The sequence below is a fragment of the Mucor velutinosus genome, assembly GCF_035048745.1.
Source record: "Mucor velutinosus strain NIH1002 chromosome Unknown tig00001564, whole genome shotgun sequence".
Classification (NCBI taxonomy): domain Eukaryota; kingdom Fungi; phylum Mucoromycota; class Mucoromycetes; order Mucorales; family Mucoraceae; genus Mucor; species Mucor velutinosus.
In genome coordinates this window covers 3,386,840-3,405,037 of record NW_027041906.1, presented here as the reverse complement: position 1 = coordinate 3,405,037, position 18,198 = coordinate 3,386,840, and the positions used below count along the sequence as shown (strand labels likewise).

General features: G+C 40.7%; 8 protein-coding genes across 8 annotated transcripts; 6 read left to right on the top strand and 2 right to left on the bottom strand.

The window, feature by feature from the left end:
- Positions 1–873: 873 nt before the first annotated feature.
- Positions 874–2,140, top strand: ATC70_011400 (uncharacterized protein; the record flags this gene model as incomplete). Its single annotated transcript, XM_064830592.1, has 3 exons — positions 874–1,446; positions 1,582–2,035; positions 2,127–2,140. 3 exons carry the CDS (start codon positions 874–876, stop codon positions 2,138–2,140), a joined length of 1,041 nt encoding a protein of 346 aa, XP_064683094.1.
- A 266-nt stretch (positions 2,141–2,406) lies between these two features.
- ACC1_2 (acetyl-coenzyme-A carboxylase) lies at positions 2,407–3,033 on the top strand (the record flags this gene model as incomplete). Its single annotated transcript, XM_064830591.1, has 1 exon — positions 2,407–3,033. One exon carries the CDS (start codon positions 2,407–2,409, stop codon positions 3,031–3,033), a length of 627 nt encoding a protein of 208 aa, XP_064683093.1.
- Positions 3,034–3,085: 52 nt separating this feature from the next.
- RRI1 (COP9 signalosome catalytic subunit rri1) lies at positions 3,086–3,658 on the top strand (the record flags this gene model as incomplete). The annotated part of the gene is made up of 1 exon (XM_064830590.1): positions 3,086–3,658. One exon carries the CDS (start codon positions 3,086–3,088, stop codon positions 3,656–3,658), a length of 573 nt encoding a protein of 190 aa, XP_064683092.1.
- A 4,157-nt stretch (positions 3,659–7,815) lies between these two features.
- On the bottom strand, positions 7,816–9,756 carry ATC70_011397 (uncharacterized protein; the record flags this gene model as incomplete). The annotated part of the gene is made up of 3 exons (XM_064830589.1): positions 7,816–7,979; positions 8,049–8,490; positions 8,545–9,756. 3 exons carry the CDS (start codon positions 9,754–9,756, stop codon positions 7,816–7,818), a joined length of 1,818 nt encoding a protein of 605 aa, XP_064683091.1.
- A 632-nt stretch (positions 9,757–10,388) lies between these two features.
- ATC70_011396 (uncharacterized protein) lies at positions 10,389–12,544 on the top strand (the record flags this gene model as incomplete). The annotated part of the gene is made up of 3 exons (XM_064830588.1): positions 10,389–10,477; positions 10,543–10,594; positions 10,649–12,544. The coding sequence occupies 3 exons, from the start codon at positions 10,389–10,391 to the stop codon at positions 12,542–12,544; spliced, it is 2,037 nt and encodes a 678-aa protein (XP_064683090.1).
- A 150-nt stretch (positions 12,545–12,694) lies between these two features.
- On the top strand, positions 12,695–14,195 carry ATC70_011395 (uncharacterized protein; the record flags this gene model as incomplete). Its single annotated transcript, XM_064830587.1, has 6 exons — positions 12,695–12,777; positions 12,839–12,990; positions 13,065–13,537; positions 13,602–13,647; positions 13,707–13,745; positions 13,801–14,195. The coding sequence occupies 6 exons, from the start codon at positions 12,695–12,697 to the stop codon at positions 14,193–14,195; spliced, it is 1,188 nt and encodes a 395-aa protein (XP_064683089.1).
- A 1,300-nt stretch (positions 14,196–15,495) lies between these two features.
- On the bottom strand, positions 15,496–16,107 carry ATC70_011394 (uncharacterized protein; the record flags this gene model as incomplete). The annotated part of the gene is made up of 1 exon (XM_064830586.1): positions 15,496–16,107. One exon carries the CDS (start codon positions 16,105–16,107, stop codon positions 15,496–15,498), a length of 612 nt encoding a protein of 203 aa, XP_064683088.1.
- A 597-nt stretch (positions 16,108–16,704) lies between these two features.
- CYP10_2 (Peptidyl-prolyl cis-trans isomerase cyp10) lies at positions 16,705–17,810 on the top strand (the record flags this gene model as incomplete). Its single annotated transcript, XM_064830585.1, has 3 exons — positions 16,705–16,992; positions 17,062–17,294; positions 17,354–17,810. The coding sequence occupies 3 exons, from the start codon at positions 16,705–16,707 to the stop codon at positions 17,808–17,810; spliced, it is 978 nt and encodes a 325-aa protein (XP_064683087.1).
- Positions 17,811–18,198: the final 388 nt, after the last annotated feature.

Below are 18,198 nucleotides of genomic sequence, written 5' to 3'. Positions count from 1 at the left end.
CGGAACTATCTAAAGTACCTGATCAAAGTCATCTTGACACTAGGGACATAGTTTTAGCACCAAGTTTTTTCGGTCTTCCGCCAACAAGTATAGCAAGGTCAGGGCAATAGAGTTTTCTGAGCCTTGTAAGAGTACAGTTACCGATTCCTGGATACATATTTTCTATCTTTGAGAACGAAAGACCACGTTAGAGCAAAGATTGGAGAGTGTTGCGCAAATCTTGTGTTAAACGAGCAGGCATAATGAAAGTTCTGAAAAAATAAGAAAGCAAAGAAATAAAGAAAAAAACATGAAAAAACTAGCTTCTTTTATACTTTTAGAATGCTCCTGGGATATTAAATATCCTGAGCATACCGCGGGTAGTTTTTTAGATTTCTTCGATACGTTTATTGGAAGTAAAGATACCAACCATTTTATATCATCTAGAATTACCCACCTAACATTTTTGGCGCTTCCCACTTTGGCTGGTTATACTGGGGTTAAAATATATACCAACCATAAGTTTTCTATGTTGCTGTAATTTCTGTTAGCTGTTCTATCGAAGGCAGTATGGGAGGGATTCTCTTTTTGAGTTTTGGCAATATACTGGGTAAAAGTCAAGATTATTTGAACGAACGGGACAGTTTTTCACCCTAGAGTATTTAGACTGATCATCTATATCTGAAATAATTACCATTTAGCATAAGTGAGGATTGACACTAAAACTTAGCATGAGAACACCATTATAGACGGGTGTGTAAGCAATCCATAAATCTTACATATAAATAGCAGTAGACATTCACTCTTCCGTCTTCTCTTCATCTGATTTGACGAAAATAAACTTATATCCATTCTCACGTACTTTCAGATTTACAACTTTTTTTTACGTGAACCATGGCAATACCAAATAACAACGAGCAACATCATCAACCCACTACTGCTACAGGCGGTAACACTACCACTTCATCCATCCTTTCATCTGAACAACGTTCTAAAAATGAAGACATTACGATGGAGGAGACCCATCAAGATGAATCCCCAACCGCTCCTGTTACGCCTGTGGCTACTGTCACCGATAATACTCCCACCCGGGCATGGATAATATCTACCACCCCAGAACCGGCTTACCTAGGGCTCCCATCCCAAGCACTGGTCAAGCGTGCAATGGTTAGAGACTTACCTAAGTTCAAGGTCTTGAACGATGATACAAAGGACCCAGATGACGCATTCGTATCCGTAAATCAATATTTCAAGGCATTTGAAAGAACTTTCAGAATGCAGAATGTTGATCTCCTCGAGCTCAACTGGAGAGATAACCTTGCAAATGTCATTGGAATAGACTATGCCAATTGGTACTCTGATACTATTATCGAACAGAATATGGCAATCTCTTACACGCAAGCAAAGGCTATGAACATGGATCACATAGAATCCCCTGCCAAGGCCATCAGCATGTTTAACAAGTTGGTAAATCTTCGACAAAAGACTGGGGAACATGCTGCTGACTTCGGCAAACGTTTCATAAGGGCTGCTCATGCTGCTCAGTGTGCCGATAGTAACTTCATAGCTCGTCTTTACATGAACAACTTGCAACCCTACTAGAATTTGAGTGTTCGCACATCATTATCAAGCCATCTCGGCATCTCATTCTTACATCGATTGAAGTCCTTCCGTCAAGTCGAAGCCTTGATCAGTGGTCTAGAAGTACATGTATCTGAAGGTCCTTTTGTCGCAAGCATGAGCAAAAGACCCAAAAGAAACCATGAGCCCAAGTTGAACGGAGGTGAACGTTCTTCTGGCAACAAATCAAATAAAAAATGCTATTACTGTAATCAACCTTGGGAAAAAGGCCATCGCTGTTCTGAATTCCACGAAGCAAAGAAAGCCAAGCAAAACCAAGGCCAATCCACTCATCATAAATCAGCAAACAACAATCAAGTAAGAACCATCATGATGGACCAACTCAAGGAAGAGTGGACTAACTTTGACATGAAAAGCAGTAAAGAAGATGAAGCGATTGATAACGCTATTGCTGCTTCAGAAGACGACAACACTCGTAAGTGTCGTAGTATTAAACAAGACTTCAATAACTTGGTAACTAACAATCCTTTCTCTTTGTATACTCCACTATTAATACAAAACACTAGAGCAATTGGATTAGTTGATACAGGCAGTGAATTATCTGTAATTAGTAAAAAGTTCATTTTATGCAATAAAATTCCTTTTGTAATAAATAATCATAATGCTATTCTTAAACTGGCTGGTAAAAACAACACTATTAATAGAGTGGGTCGCACTGAACCAATTGATATAAGCTATAATGGCAAAGTTTCCACTCACACCTTTGAAATCATCGAATTTGATGATGACGATCAAACTGATGTGATTTTGGATTACGAAATCTTACCTAAACTCGGCATAGCATAAATGGGTGTAGCACACAACTTTGACGACGCTGTGATTTTCGATGACTTAATCAATGATGAAGTGATCCCAAACAACTCGCCCGCTGGCTCTACTGAAGATCAAAGGCACTTTATTGAGGAAATAAAACCATTGCTTGACGCCAATCAATCCATCTCTAAACACAGCTTTTGCACTGTCCCAGAATCCGTCATCTATCTAAACGCAGTTAAGGGAGAATACGTAAACATCCCACAGTATCCCATTCCTTATAAACTGAGACCTAAGATACAAGAACAAATCCAAACTTGGTTAGCTAACGGTACCATTGAAAAAGCACCCGTAAACACCAAGCGGAACTCACCTTTAACACTTGCTGCCAAAAAGGATAACCAAGGCAATAAGTCGGATACCAACAAGCGTGTGTGTCTGGATACTCGCTCCCTCAACAACATCCTCCTGGATGACGATGTACAAAGCCTACCACACATATTTGACATATTCTACAAATTAGCTGGCTGTTCTGTATTCACTACATTTGATGCTTTCTCGGCTTTCCATAGATTTGAAATATTTGGGCCAGACAGAGTCAAGACTTCATGGACTTCACTGATTGACGGAATTCAATACTGTTTCAAAAGCTCGCCGTAGGGGATAAAATTCCTCAGTAATGTTTATCAACGGGTCATGACACGTCTATTCAATGACGAATATGAATACGTGGATCCTGCTGCAAACAACGGTAATACCCAACGACGCCGCAGTATCCTCAAAAACCATGTCGCATTTTTTTGTGGACGATTTGGTCTGCTTCAGCTCCAGTCTACACGACCATCTAATCCATGTGAAAGAAGTCATTCGTATCCTTAACAAGGTCAACCTAATCCTCAACATTGAAAAGTGCCATTTCGCACAAAAAAGTATCAATTTGCTGGGATTCTCTGTCTCTGAGCAAGGGAAAACCATCGACACACGTAAACTATCCAACATTGAATCTTGGCCACGTCCCAAGACTGGCACTGACGTTCAAAGATTCCTGGGTCTAGTCAACTACATGCGTGATTACATCCCTAAAGCTGCTGCTTTGATGGCCCCTCTGGATAAGATCCGCAATGCTAAAGTTATCACTGAAAAGGAATGGACTCCAATAATGGAAACATACTTCCAGGCTATCAAAAATGTGTTAGTTTCCAATATAGTCCTCAGCCCTCCGAATCTAAACCATCTGTGGAATTTGAGGCTTTATAGACTAAAATTCACGGAAAAAAAAGAATAAAAAAACAGTAAAGTCAACTTGATAAAGGTATGTTTTATTATCAAACTGACAGGTGTAAAGTAAACTGAAGTCTCTCTACTGGCCAGGTAGATGATCCTTCTTATATACTGTAACAATGGATAAAGGTTCTATTAATTAGATTGACAAATAAGTCAACTCAGATCAATTAATATCTAATCATGCTAAAAGACAACTCCAGCAAGCTAATCATGATTTAGCTCTATCTGGATGAATAATTAGACTCTCATCCGAAGTACCCTGATCTATCCTTTCTATACGGATAATTAATATCGATCTAGTAGCATGTATCCGATAGGTACAGTCTACTTAGTCTATATCAATAGTACATATCTGAGTGTATATCGCTGAGCATACATCTTTAGCATGTATCTGGATATATGGCATGTCTATAGCATATCGTATGCATGTTTATAGCATGTCTCATATATAGTACAAGTCTGTAGTACATAAAGTATCTGTAGCTAGTATCACGGATATAAGCATGTGTCTTATAGCGTGGATCATAAAGTGCACATCTGAAGCAACAAGCTCATATTGCATTAATCTTGGTGCTTATCCAGATATGGTAAACATCCGTAGTCAATGTCGGAATACAAGTACAAGTCTATAGCGCCATCCATGTCCGTGGTGCCATCTATAGCCTATATCTTATATAGTATGAATCTTATAGTACTAGCGTATCTGAAGTCCATATCTTCTTATAGTATAAATCGATATCGTACATCTAATCCAGTGTACAGACAGTTTATATCTAAATCTGGTAACTGGATAAACTGTCGGAATGCAGATCACAGTGGATTTATTCCACACCATTGACGCTCAACCTATAAAATTACTGTACTCGCGCGTTTCAAAAAGAGAAATTTCCTGAGCCTCAGAATTAGAATAAAAGCGTCAATCGCGTAGACGCTGAGTTTCATACAGTGCAGTTCATCAGAGGCATCAAACGATGCTTCAGTTTCTTTACTATTTCGGTAACAGTGTTGTGCCAGAAGGGCTACAACTGTCTATGAAGATTAAGGTATTATTGATGGGTAGATATGTCTGTGTTGTGCAACAACATGGACAAGCTATGATAATTGAAGTGCATCTCAGCTATCTAAATGCTGAGGTTCACCATAAGTGATAAAGCGTTGTACAAGATATATTGCTACTTTGGCAATCAGAACTTAGTATAAATAGAATAACTCTTGTCTTCATCAATAAATCGTTAGTTTTTGTGTCTGATCTTATTCAAATAAGTCTTTTCTTGATTTTATAATATCGAACATTTTTTATAAGCTACAAACAATAATCCTTTTATTCTTTGTTGTGCTTAACAAACAGAACCTAATACGCCTTATTTTTAAGTCAAATTCTGTCCAAATTTAGCCATTTTCAAGATGGAATAAGTTATGCCACAATGCATTTTAAGCGCACAGTTTAGCACCAAACGGTTCCTCTTGGCCACGCTTTACTTACTGATACTTTATCTCATTTTTTTTTCATTGCAAGTCGATGAAAATCCTCGTTTTTTTCACGTGTATTAGTAAGGGAAAATTCTTAAAAATCAAACGATCGCGTTTTTCGCCCCAAAAATAAAGACTTTTTCTATGATACATATTAGATCAAATTGATTGCAAGGATGAAAGGCAACATTGGAAGCTCTTTCTATGAGATTTTCTTACATGAAATTTCGACATTTTGGCAAAAAACCTGTTTTTATATTTTTGCAAGATGCTCATTATTTTCAGTCTGAGAACTGAATGTAATTAACACCATTCGATGCGGCTTCGTTAGTCCTTTAAAGGTATATTAGGAAGTTGGGTACGATAATGAGAGTTTTCATAGTCAAATTTGGTAAAAACGTTCAAAGGATGTCAAATTAAGTCAAGCTTGAACATGAAAACACCCACTGCACAAATTCAAATTAAATTGCCGCAATTACGGCTGCCATGGTACAAGACTGAAATTAAATTCACTAGTCGTGACGTCGGATAGTGCGCCCTCTCATTCTTCGATTTCCCCTTTTTTTGCAAAACGCGTTTAGTATGAAAGTATGGCTGTTTTGGAAACGGTTTGACTGAGAACAACACTCTAGCTTCTGATAGCGCTGCATTATACTGTTAGAAAGACTTGAGGCTGCTTCTTCGAAGTGGAATATATTAGGTACAATTCGATAACGAGCACAGAAAGATGTAGAATAAGCATTAATCAAATTTGTTTATTAGGACTCGATAGTCGTTTTGCCTGCTTGACGTAGGTGCTGCTGCCATTACTTCTCTGCTACCTGTGCTGCCTGCTTCTTCGGCTTATCATGTCTGGTCTCTGCTGATGTCGCTCGTTCTTTGGTTTTTCTACGGTGCTGGTATTGCTGCTGCTGCTGCTAATCTGGTCTTTCCTGGTCTACTGTATTTGGTTTCATGCTCGTTCTTTGGTTCATATCCGGTGATTGCGTAATATCTGGCCTATCTATGGTGGTGACGAAAGGTAAGTAACTTGTTTGGTCTTTGTCTGGTCTCTACTGATGATGTTTGTTCTTTAATTTTTCTATAGTGCTGGTATTGCTATTGCTGCTGCTGCTAATATGGTCTTTTCTGGTCTACTGCATTTGGTGCATGCTCGTCCCCTGGCCTGTCTCCGGCGGTTGCGTATTATTCTCTGGTCTATCTGTGTCTGTGGTAAGTGGTAAGTAGCTTCTTTCTTCTGGTCGCAATGACATATAACTTCTTTGAACGTTTATATTGTTGCTTCCTTTCTCATGATAATGCATTCATGATGTTTACTTTGTGGCACTTTTTTCTTTTTTTGCTGGTTGTGTTACCTCTGTGGCTTCACATAAAACAACATTAGTCATTATGTTGCATTGCATACTGATAATACCACTGTTGTTTTTGCAGCTGTGTGTGTTTGTGTTGCTTTACATCCGATTATTGTTACCATGCATGTTGCTCATGTGTGCATTTTTGTTGCGACAATAACGAGCTGTTCTGAACATCTTTGATGTTGTATTTGTTATGCTTTTCTTTGACTTGCTTCGTGTGAGTGTCTCTTTTTGCCTACATGCTACTATACCCTTAGAGTAGTATGTTCTTTTCTTCATTCTTTCATTATTTTTGTGTTTCTTTGAAGCATACCTTTTTTACGTTGTGTGGATGTGCCTATCCTTGAAGCTCAACAAGAACTTATCCGAGGCTAGGAGGTGGATAGGCCGCCTCCACTTGGTTATCGCTACTTACTTTAGTGATGATTGAGAGTCTCAACGCCAGAATCTAAAAGCTAGGTGGTGTAAGTAAGGCATGCTCTAGCACCTGGGGGAAATTTGATGATAGTAACAGCTATATTGCTATATATAGCGGAGCTTAAAATTTTGCCTCACACCAAAACAGGGGGAAACCCTCGCAAATTTTTTCTTAGGTCAGCGGAGTATTCAAGCGATTTTATTGGCTGATTGTTTGAAGCAACGAAGGTCTACAACCAGTTGATTTCCTATTGATCTGTCATTTGTCATGATATTGTAACTGTAATAAAAGAGTATTCAAATAGACACTTTAAATTTCTCTTTGCTTAAGAGTCAGATAATAAGGTACAGTTTTTTTTTATCTGTCATCCATTACACAATTTGATATGAAAGAGATTTTTTTAATTTTCTATTTGGGAAGAAGAAGTTATAAATAAACTGCTTTAACACTAGTGCTGCTTGCGATGTTATCACAACAGTATGTTCCGGCCATCCCCCCCACCGAACAATCGTTTTTATTATTGAAAGATATAGTACAACGCTTTAATTATGCTAAGGAAAGCAACTTTTCCTCAACTGCAAATGCTTAGGGGCTTATAGTAGCTCAATTTCGCAACCTCTTTTCTGAAAATTGTCTTATGAGGCAAACGAATCTTCTATACAGCTCACATCTTTTGCAGCATTGATTTTGGGCTACTACCTACATAAAAAAAATCGCCCTAACAAAAGCGATTTTGATTTCGAGATTGGGCCATCCAAAATCGAGTTTTGAAATATTGATGCAATGTTAGAAGAGCTTTAAATATAAAAGTAGCATGTTCCGACGGCCAAATTTTGCCATGATTTATTATGGATATAAAGAAGAAGGAGGAAGGTTCATACTATTACTGCAAACTAAGCGGGTCTACAGGCACTTTTACAAAGAAATGTACATGGATCTCTTTTTACCAGCCGGATAAACAATCATGGCAGCAGCAAACAAACCAGCCGAGAGGCCCAATGCAATGGTCAGCATCTGCATTGGAAAATTACCTTGCGTTAAATCAGTCTGATGTAATACAGAATATGCGCCTCGAACACCTGAACATGTAAGAAATAAGGTTATCTAAAATGAAATTGTTTCAATACAAGCCATGACCTCTTATTTACCTATACTTCCGGGTACCAACAGAGTGACACCTACACATAGCGGCGCCAAGGGTGGTTCACCTGTGATCTTGAGTGCAAAGTTGGAATAGAGCCCTATAGCAAACGCAGCAATACTGCCTACAATCTGACCATCTGGAATCACTTTACCCAAAAAGTAGGAGAGACAGAAGGCAATGGTAGCCGAAAGTGTTTGCGAAATCCACTGCTTTCGAGAAGATCCATAGGATAATGCAATGGCGATGCTTAAGACGGGCAAAAGCAAAATATAAAACCAAGGAGACACCAAAGGCTGCCCACATAAACCGTCTTCTGGAGCACTGGGATCAATGGCATTATAGACACTACTGCCTACCTGTAATCCATACGCCAATTGAAATGCATAAAATACAGCATAGACAAGCCGAACGATACCCGTAGTGACATGTCTTGCGGATAGTTCAATCTATGAAATGTAATCAATATGTGTGCATACACTCAGAATATGTAGCATACTTACCACACCGACCGTCATTGTGTAGCCTGGCAGTAAAATAAGGATGGCGGACAGAACCACGCTTGTAAAGCAGCAGTAATTATGCAACGCTCTAGTAATGATGGCCACCACAACGGATGCCGAGATTTCAAACACTCTGGCGTAGATTGGAAAATGAGCAGACAAGATGTACAGGATGGCCACCAGCAAGCCAAGGGAGCCGCTGATACTGGCATCGACCCAGGTGCCTCCAAACATCATGGCGGAGGCAGTAAAGCTACTCAGTGTGAAGAAGGTAACCGTCGACCACACACCACAGGTTGGAGGCGCTGTAGCAACGTCATGGAGAAGCACCAGGCAGCGATCTAGATCCAGCTCACCTCGCTGGAAAAAGTTCATGATATCATTGATCTTTGCTATTTTACCGTTGTCGAAACCTTGAGGCGACTTGACCATGATGGACTGGGTCTCATCGCCGTCTGTAAATGTGATCAGGACAGAATCAGGCAAAAAGGAAAAAGAAGCATCCAGTTCGAGAAGCTTGGATGTATGTTGCAATGTTTCGTCTACTCTGTGGCATGGACACCCACATTTGAGCAGTAATCGTCCCAATAAGATGATGATACTCTTCTTTTTCTCGTATAGAAGCTCGTCTTTTACGCATGGTGTTGCATGAAGGCTGTGCTGATCAAGGCTGTCTGTCAGGTCTGCATGAATGGTAGTGTCTTCATCGTCGTTTCTTGCGCCGCTAATGCGATGCTGATGTAAATGCTGCGGATTGTCTCTGGACACCATGATGTCGGCCCGCCGCATGCTGATGGCCGTGGCTATGCTATTGTCTCGCTTGAGATCAGTCTGATAGGCTGCTCCTGTTATGGAGTTGTGGTTATTCGATGCGCTGGTAGACACTCGGTCAAGTTTATTAAAATAGTTGGACTTGATGCTTGCTCCTCGCTCGAGATCAGGCGTGTTGTTCATGGATCTCGAGTTGATGGTGTTGGCTCTCCATAGAGAGGGTCTGAAAGGTAACGGCGCATCCATGGCAGGTCCGATGGCGGCTACAGCAGGAGGCACCGTAACAGATTCGCTGGTTTGCTGTCGAGTAAGGCGATTGATGGTCTGATTGCTATTGGATCTTGCTGGTAATTCAGTCAATGTGGCCTGAGATGCGATGCTAGAAAACGATCCAGCATCGTAGTAGCTGGATGAGAGGGTCTTTTTATGAGAAGCGGGCATTAGTGAAAAAGCGTTAATATATAGTATAGTAGAAAGAGAAAGAGTACTTTTTTGTTGGATGCAATGAAATATAGATCGTAGCTATAGTAGAGTAAATCAAAGATGGTTACAATTGCAAATACCAGTAAAAATTTTATAGCAAATCCAACCGTGGAGTAAGACCATGTCTATACACTTAAGGTTAGAAAATAAACGTGAACATCTAACAGCCTCATGGCATCATCATTAATGATGGTTGGGTGGAAAACAGGGTTACTTGAGAGGCATTGAGTATCGGTAAATGCTACGGGGTTGCTGCTATTAATACTCGTTTTGCGTGTTGCACATGTACCTTGGCTTTCATTGTTGCTATTGATCCGCCCATGACTCATTAATCCCTCGATTTTTTTCCAGGCAAGCTTCTTAATGCATTCGTTCTAGATTAGGATCAAGTATCAGTCCATGATTCGTTGATCAGATCAGTATGTGTTTTCTGTGCGAAATCCAAGCTGGATGATGGCACTCATTCTATACACCTCAGGACGTCATTTCGGATATTGAAACAGACGATTGTAAATTGAAATGTTTCGTCAAATGCTTCCGAACAGTAACTGAAAGTTTTTCTTTTATAGACAAATATTAAACAGCACACTATGGCAGGCAAAACAGCCAAGTCTTCGATACCCTCCACCTCTGCTAATAAAGACTTGAGTTGCTTAAGATGTAGAAAGAAGAAAGCAAAGTAAGCTCACATGCAGCCCTGCTGATACAGTCTCGACTCTTGTACTTACTATCCAATACACACAGGTGCTCAAAGACTCGACCTACATGTACCCGTTGTGCCCGTTCGAATCAGCCGGTATGTAGCTAGTTGACTGAGTGGCGATACCTTCATCTAATATGCAGTGTGCAGTGCGAGTATCCAGATGCACCTCCCAATCTCACAGATTTGTCCCAGAAAGTGCTCACACTCTACGATACACTGCGTGAACTTGAAGGCGAATTCCTGGTCAAATACATGCAATCCATGGACGAAGAGGTGAACGACGCACTATCCGAAAGAGAACAAGATTTTGATCAGCAGCCATTTCCCAGCATAGAATCTGCCAGCAGCAACTATTCATTACCTAGCAACCCACCGTCATCCCATTTAGACAGCCATAAACGTCAGAAACTAATAAAGCAAGAGCCAGAGGAAGTCTCCATCGAGGAAGAGCAGGAGCCGTCAGGTTGGTCCATGTCATTGACCTCACACGGGCTATCGATTCATGCTGTTACTCGAAATCTAAACGAATTCAATGAATTTGCAAAGACGCTGTCTCGACAAATAATGCGCGATTTTGGCCCAAGTTACTTGCCCAAACAATGGGATCCTGATGCAGAAGGCTACTTTGAAGATTCAGAAGACGAAGAGCTTGCCGAAGATGAATATTTGGTCACTGTGCCTGTATTTTCAACCAGTTCACTGCTGTTCAATGTCACACCAAACCTCCCAGACAGCATTCTGTCCACCATAAAGCAAGAGGCACCTTCCCGTGATGTGATGCGAACATTACTCAATGGCGCGGATACACTTGTCACTTTGATCCAGTCGCATTTCCCTCACATGATAAAGCATTTGGACATGCGCTATCAGTGGCTAGAGAAAGACGCTGCTTGTACTGCACCACATCACCTTGTCATCTTGATGCACCAGCTGAAAATGTACCTACCGGATTATGCGCCCCATCAGCCGCCTCCCAGCCATCTACTCAGTACAGACTCTGTTGTTCAAGTGTGCATTTTGACAGCCTACGTTGTCTCTGTGACACTACTGCCTCCCATCCCACATTTGACATTTCCGCCGTTGCCGACATCACTCTGGCGTGATTGTGCAGAATACGCTACCATGCTGCTCGTCGATGTGGTTCTTTTAAAGGGCGATCAGGTGAATCCTTATCCAGTCATCCTTAGCGGTATCTTACTGGCTTGGATAGATGCTGAACTAGCATCTGATGAATTCAAGGCAGACACCATGGTCAACATCTCGCTCCGGGTACTATGTGCCTCGGACTGGAAGAGCGAGGAGCCTGCATGGCAAATACTGATTGCTGCTCTCCTGTATTTGGACGTGTATTCTGCTACATTTCGGTTCAGACGACCACAGCTTCGGGGCGAAGGATCAGCGGAACTATGGAAAGCAGCCATTCAGATGAGAGAACCAAGCCGTTGGGACGGATCTTTTCGAGAAGCGGGCATTGTACTGGAAGCCAGACTCATGTCTCTGTTGAGTAAAGTGGTTTCGCTTTTCTACGAGGTAGACGAAGAGCGATCACCCTCGCAAGAAGAGAATGAGATCAATGTGCGAAAAATAGACGTGGACGAAGTGCTGACGCTGGTGCGAGACGTGGAGCTATGGGAACATGAATTGCCAGAATGGGCAAAATGGAATGCAGGTCTATCTGAAACAGAACAGCAATCAAGGACAGGGCTCAAGATGCACATGCACATGATCCATAACATGGTCAAGATACTCTTGTTTAGGCCCTTCAGCACGGATCTTCATCAGCAGAAGGAAAGCGAACAGACATTTACAAAGACTACTTTTTTGGACATGTCCACTAGTTCAGCGGATAGATTGGCAACCTGTCTCTGTCACATTCATGAATACGGATTTACAGGCTTTTGGACACGCGCAGCAGGCAATCTTGTCAGAGATGTCTCCAGGCGGGTCTTGAGGATGTTTGATAAGGATCAGGACATTGTGAACCAACTAGACATGATTCAGCAAAGATTGCAAAAGGCTGAATTCATAAAAAAGGAGAAGTAATAAAACCACATAGAGCAGTAGAAAGGATGGATAGTCTCATTGGCTGACACCAATGTCCATGTTCGCCTTGAAATTTTTCATTAAAGCCAAAAGGGAATTGAATTTTTCCTTTTTTCCCTTCTTTTTCTTGTTCTGCTCATTTGTTTGTTAATGGAATCGGTGTTAAAAGTGATGAATTATGATGGCCCTTTACAAAAGAGACCCCTACCTACATTCATAAAGAAGCTGTGGTTGTAAGCACACATGAAATCAACTAAACATGCTGCCCTTGATTACTTAGTGTGCATTTGTTAGTCTTTTATCCGATTCTGCAACGCAAGACTACATTTTCTGGGTGGATAATGGCCAGGTCATTTGCATACCGAATGCGACTTCTTTCTCAAAGACGATCCTGCCTAAATTCTTCAAACACAATAATTGGCAGAGTTTTGTCAGGCAACTAAACTGTAAGAAGAATGGATTAATTTATATATAATTTTTTCTAGAACAAAAAGAACTCATATTTTCAAACCACCAACAGTGTATGGGTTTAGAAAAGTGTACCAGCTAAACTTGGCCTATGACGAATCAGCAGAAAAGAGAACAGTTTGGCAATTTAAGCATGCTAGTTTTAGAAAAGACGCACCCGAAAAACTATGCGACATAACCAGACGTACTAGCAGGTCCAACAATCAGCAACAAAGCTCACGATCCCCTTCTCCGCCGCTGCCACCACTACCTCCTTCATCGCCTCCAGCTTCCTCCTCGTCCATGTTTATTTTTTCAGCACCACCATCATCATCATCACCACCAAGAGCAGCAGCAGCACACAACGGCAATTTTAGGCCAGACACCCGAAATACAGGAAAGCAGCGATCCTCAACATCGTCTGCATCGGACTACCATGAACAAATTGAAATCCTGAACCAAAGGATCTCTCAGCTGGATAGGAAGTGTCAGGAATTGAACAATGAGACTATCCAATTACGGACATTGCAATTGTCTCAACAGAATGTAAGCGCTGAAGGATGGTGGAGCAGAAGGATGGTCGACCTAACTCTTTTCTATATGCTTATAGTCGATCAACTCGCTTGTTCAACACATGCAACACATTGTGCAAAGAGGTTTGAGACAAAGCTTCTTGTTTTTTTTACCTATATTTGTAACTGACCCTTTTCAGTAGATCCAGAATTGGCAATGGATAGCAATCTTCAGTTTTCGTGTAGGTGTTGATGTGTTGCATATGTGTACATTCCACTGACTGATCCGCCCTCTAGTTCAACAAATGATGCCATCCTCTTCACAGAATGAAGCAGATACGAACAGCAATCAAAACTACACTGGACCTGTCCTGAATCATGCATTAATGTCTTCGGCATCTTCGTCAAAACCACAATATCCAGCATCACACTTATTTCCCCACGTCTCTTCCTCCCCATCATCGTCATCATCATCACCGTGTAATAACAACAATAGTAATGAGCAGTCGTCCACTGATTCGACCCCTCAATACTACCCTTCTCGACACAATAATCAACAGCAACAACAACAACAACAACAACAACAACAACAACAACAACAACAACCACAGCGAACACAGGGTCTTCCCCCTATTTCGTCCTTGATTGGCCAAGGTTCCACAAGGACACGCCCAAATCTTGAGCATCCATGAAAACAAATAAATAATAGTGAAGAAAATGAACATGTGTATACTCTGATCTTGTTTGAAATAAAAGACATTTTTTTCCCCCTTTCTAATTACCCATTGCAAATAAATAAATAAATAAAAATAAAAATAAAAAATAAAAATAAAAATAAAAATAAAAGTGCCAGATACCTAATTCTTTGATGTCTCTATTCAGTTATTCTAGAATAAATAAATTTCCTTTAATGAAACGTGCCGTGCTTAAAAGATATTCCTGTTACACCACATGCAAATGGTGGGTGTTGCTCTTGATCCTTCTATGATAATAGTAGCAAAATACAGCCATTTACAGGCAAGATAGCCAATCTATGGATGCCGGCGTATGTACTGCTATGGCTCTGATATGCTTAATTTATGAAGAATATACCTACAAATTGTATTAATTGGACACTCGCTTAATTAAAATGTAGTACGGTTGCTTTGGGATGTCCGGATATTTCAACTCATCCATCAACTCGCATCATGGCAAGCGTCTTTTTTTTTTAATGAATGACATTTAAGTGGAATTTGTAGTGAGGACTAAAAATTGAAGAAGTTCGAATGTGGTATATTTAAATCTGTAATAGCTATTGCAAAGCCATTTACATATTTACTCCTTAGGCTGTATCCATTGCCCTGGTTCGTGAACGGATCTGGTGTTGAAAGGAGATCGCGATTGCACAAATTTGGTCATTGAACCGGTGCAATTCATTGTGAGGTGCACTGAGCATTGAAAATGTAGGTGTCTACAGCGAGAGCCTTGTCACCAAATTAGCTATACGCACGTTTTGGCAAATACTGTGCCAAAATGCCGAGGATAGGGGGGAATACAAGCACTGTGTGGCACCGCGGATGTGCAAATCCCCTGGTTAACAGAAACATATTGAATCAAAAGAGTAAATCGGATGAAAATGAACCACTTCCATACCACATCAGAGAACTGTATACGATAATACGCTAATGTCAGCGAGATCTGTAGAGACAAGAGAAACCAAGTCTTAAGACACTTGGTGTCAATTAGATTTTACATCATGCGTACATCATTCATTGTGTGAATGGCCTCATCTGCCAGCATGATTCCGTAGTCCCAAGACGATGGCCTACACCTGTTTGACAAAAAAGCCTTTTAGAAGTGAAGAATTCTTGACATGACAGAGAATGGAAACAGTAAGTGATCGAAATTGAACAACGAGATCACCCGAATGTTCATACCGTGAGAAATAGAAAAAAAAAAAAAAAAAAGTAACAAGAGGGTTTTATTGGCTTGTTTGTGGATTTATACAAATATTTATATGATTGTTGCAATAGGAGAAGTTACAATTTCACTGTTGGGTGTAATTGTTATTCTGCAATCACGAGGCAGCAAATTGCTGTTGCTGCTGGATGAATTGGGCGTAGTATTTGGCAATGATGTGGATGATGTGGATGGGGATGATGCTATAGATGTAGATGTGGTGGATGCTGTTATGTTTGATGATAATGAGGGTATATGAGATGGCGGCGTGTGTTGTATTGATTCTTCCTCCTCTTCGTCCAGATCATCGCTGGAATTTCGCAAGGGAGAATGATGCTCGCTGTTGCTATGATGGTGAGGCTTCATGTGGCTAGAATTAGTGTAATTCTCCTCCTCCTCATCTTCTGCCGACATCACACGTCGATTTGTGCGTCTTGTTCTTGCATTCAACATTTCCTCAGCTTTTGAGATTGTGTTGCAGAGCAGCAGTCGTTCGCGAACATGATACTGCTGCTTGCTTCGCTTATCATCTCTGTCCAATTTCTTGCATCCCAATGTGTATGCTTTGTTTGCGATTTGGCGAGGCGAAAGAGTGGTTGTAGAAAATATTGTGCAAGGTGCAGAGCGATTGTTCGTCGATTGGAGTGTGCTTTTTTTGGACCACATTTTCTGGGTGAAATTACGTCTTAGCTAATGATCTTTTTGGATGGAAACAATACATAAAAGAAGTAAGAAAGGCAAAGAGAACAAGTGGAGAGTGAGAAATGCACTATATATAATCCTCCAGATCCAAACTTATTAAATATCAACTAGTTCAGCAGGTCTCACGGGTAACATCGGAACCATCAACATATGAAAACTGTAAAGGTTTTCGAAAATGCGGGTCCAATCAGATCAATGGCAGAGGTGTAGAGTGAGTCATCATAGTATAATCACTCTTGTTTATCACACACATACACGCACACACGTACACACTTGGGCACACGTTGCCATCTTGTCACCGGGTGAATCAAACCATAAATTAAGAGAATTCATGCAACACTTCTGAATACTTCCGAAGATCATTCCTCGTTGACTTTTTTTTTTTTTTTTTTTTTTTAAACAAGCCAATTTATTCACAAGCCAGATTTCATCAAGTGCGCTTGTACAACTAGGCATAATCAGCCATGATCCAATCACCCCAGACAAAACGATTTATACCTTATTTGTTAGTTTTAAGGAGCAAAGAGGCTGTATAGTTTATATTTTTTCCTTCTTTCAAATATGACCAATAGTAGCACATCGTTCCTGAATGATTCAGAGAGCCCTTTCCACAGTTATGAACATGATCAAGACCCAATCATGATTGCATCTCGATCAGAGCAACTGCAAAAGACTCGGTGGAGATACTGCTCTGAATCTACCCTGGCGTCTAAGCCTATGCAGAGACGACATACAAATCTACAGCAACCTCTCAACTTGGTTGCGTTGGGAAGAACTGGCGATGGCAAATCGAGCTTGCTGAATGATTTGCTAGGCGCCAATGTCTTTGCACAAAAAATTTCGGCCAAGGTAAGAAAGAAAGGCACGCAAAAACGCACAGCCCTCGTTTATCTCTGTTTAATAATTGCATAAAGTTAGTCTCAAACAAAGGAAATCCAATCTAGTCAAGCATTCTGGGCACCTCTTCATCCTTACATGCACGGTAAAGAAACATTTGGATGTCAAATCAATGTGATTGACACACCTGGCTTTGGCGATTCTCAAATGAGAGATCAAGAGTTTTTCAATACTATTCAACAAGCTCTTTTGGATACAGCTATTCACAAAGGAGGCATCCATTGCATATTGATGGTCTTTAAGATTACTGCAAAGTAAGTATCGCATCTAGTTGGTATACAAGGTATTTCGTCTGACCTGTTATCTTATACAGCTCGGATAACGTTTTCAAGAGCATTGAATCATTTCACAAGCTAGTATCGCCCTACACTGTGAATCAGGACTTTTGGGGCAATGTACTACTTGTCTTTACCCATGTAGACATCGTCAACGGGAATACAAACAGATACCAGAGCCATAAGGTTGCATTGAAAACTAAAGTGAACCGTGCCTTGAAGGAAAAGTATGGGCTGGCATCTGATTTGCCCATGTTATGGATCAGTACTCAAAAGTATACTTGTGGATTTCTGAAGGGACTGAGCGATGTCTGTGATTGTGAAAAAGGAAATCGATATCATTCGGATTGCAGAAGACGACTCTATGAACAAGTGATGAAGAGGAAGAATACACCATTTACGCTCAAAGAAAAGGTGGAAGAGGAAGAGGAAGAGGGAGAGGGAGAGAACGTGGAGCAGGATGCTGGCAAGTCTCCTGAAGGAGAATCATCATAGTTGGCTAGCATTTTGAATAGCATAGATATAAAATTTTACGAATAATACTTCAATTTGCCTTTCAACTTTACATTATCAAGTGTGAGACTTTCATAAACTGCTTGTAACTGCGGATCTGGCTCTTCCATGTTGCTCCACGTTTGTATCAGTGGGAACAACCTATACACAGGCAAATAAGATACCAGCATAGCTTCTTACTACTTCAAAATATGCAAAACACAGCGAAATTGCGCCGCACTTGAGGACTGATTTCTCGTGCTGGAAGCCGTTTTAGACCGCAGGAATACCACCAACCAATTGTTCTCAATTGGTACTTACTTTCTGGCACCTTTACTCAACTTTTTTGGGATCGTCAAAAATTGACCAAAAAACCATGAGGGGCACCTCA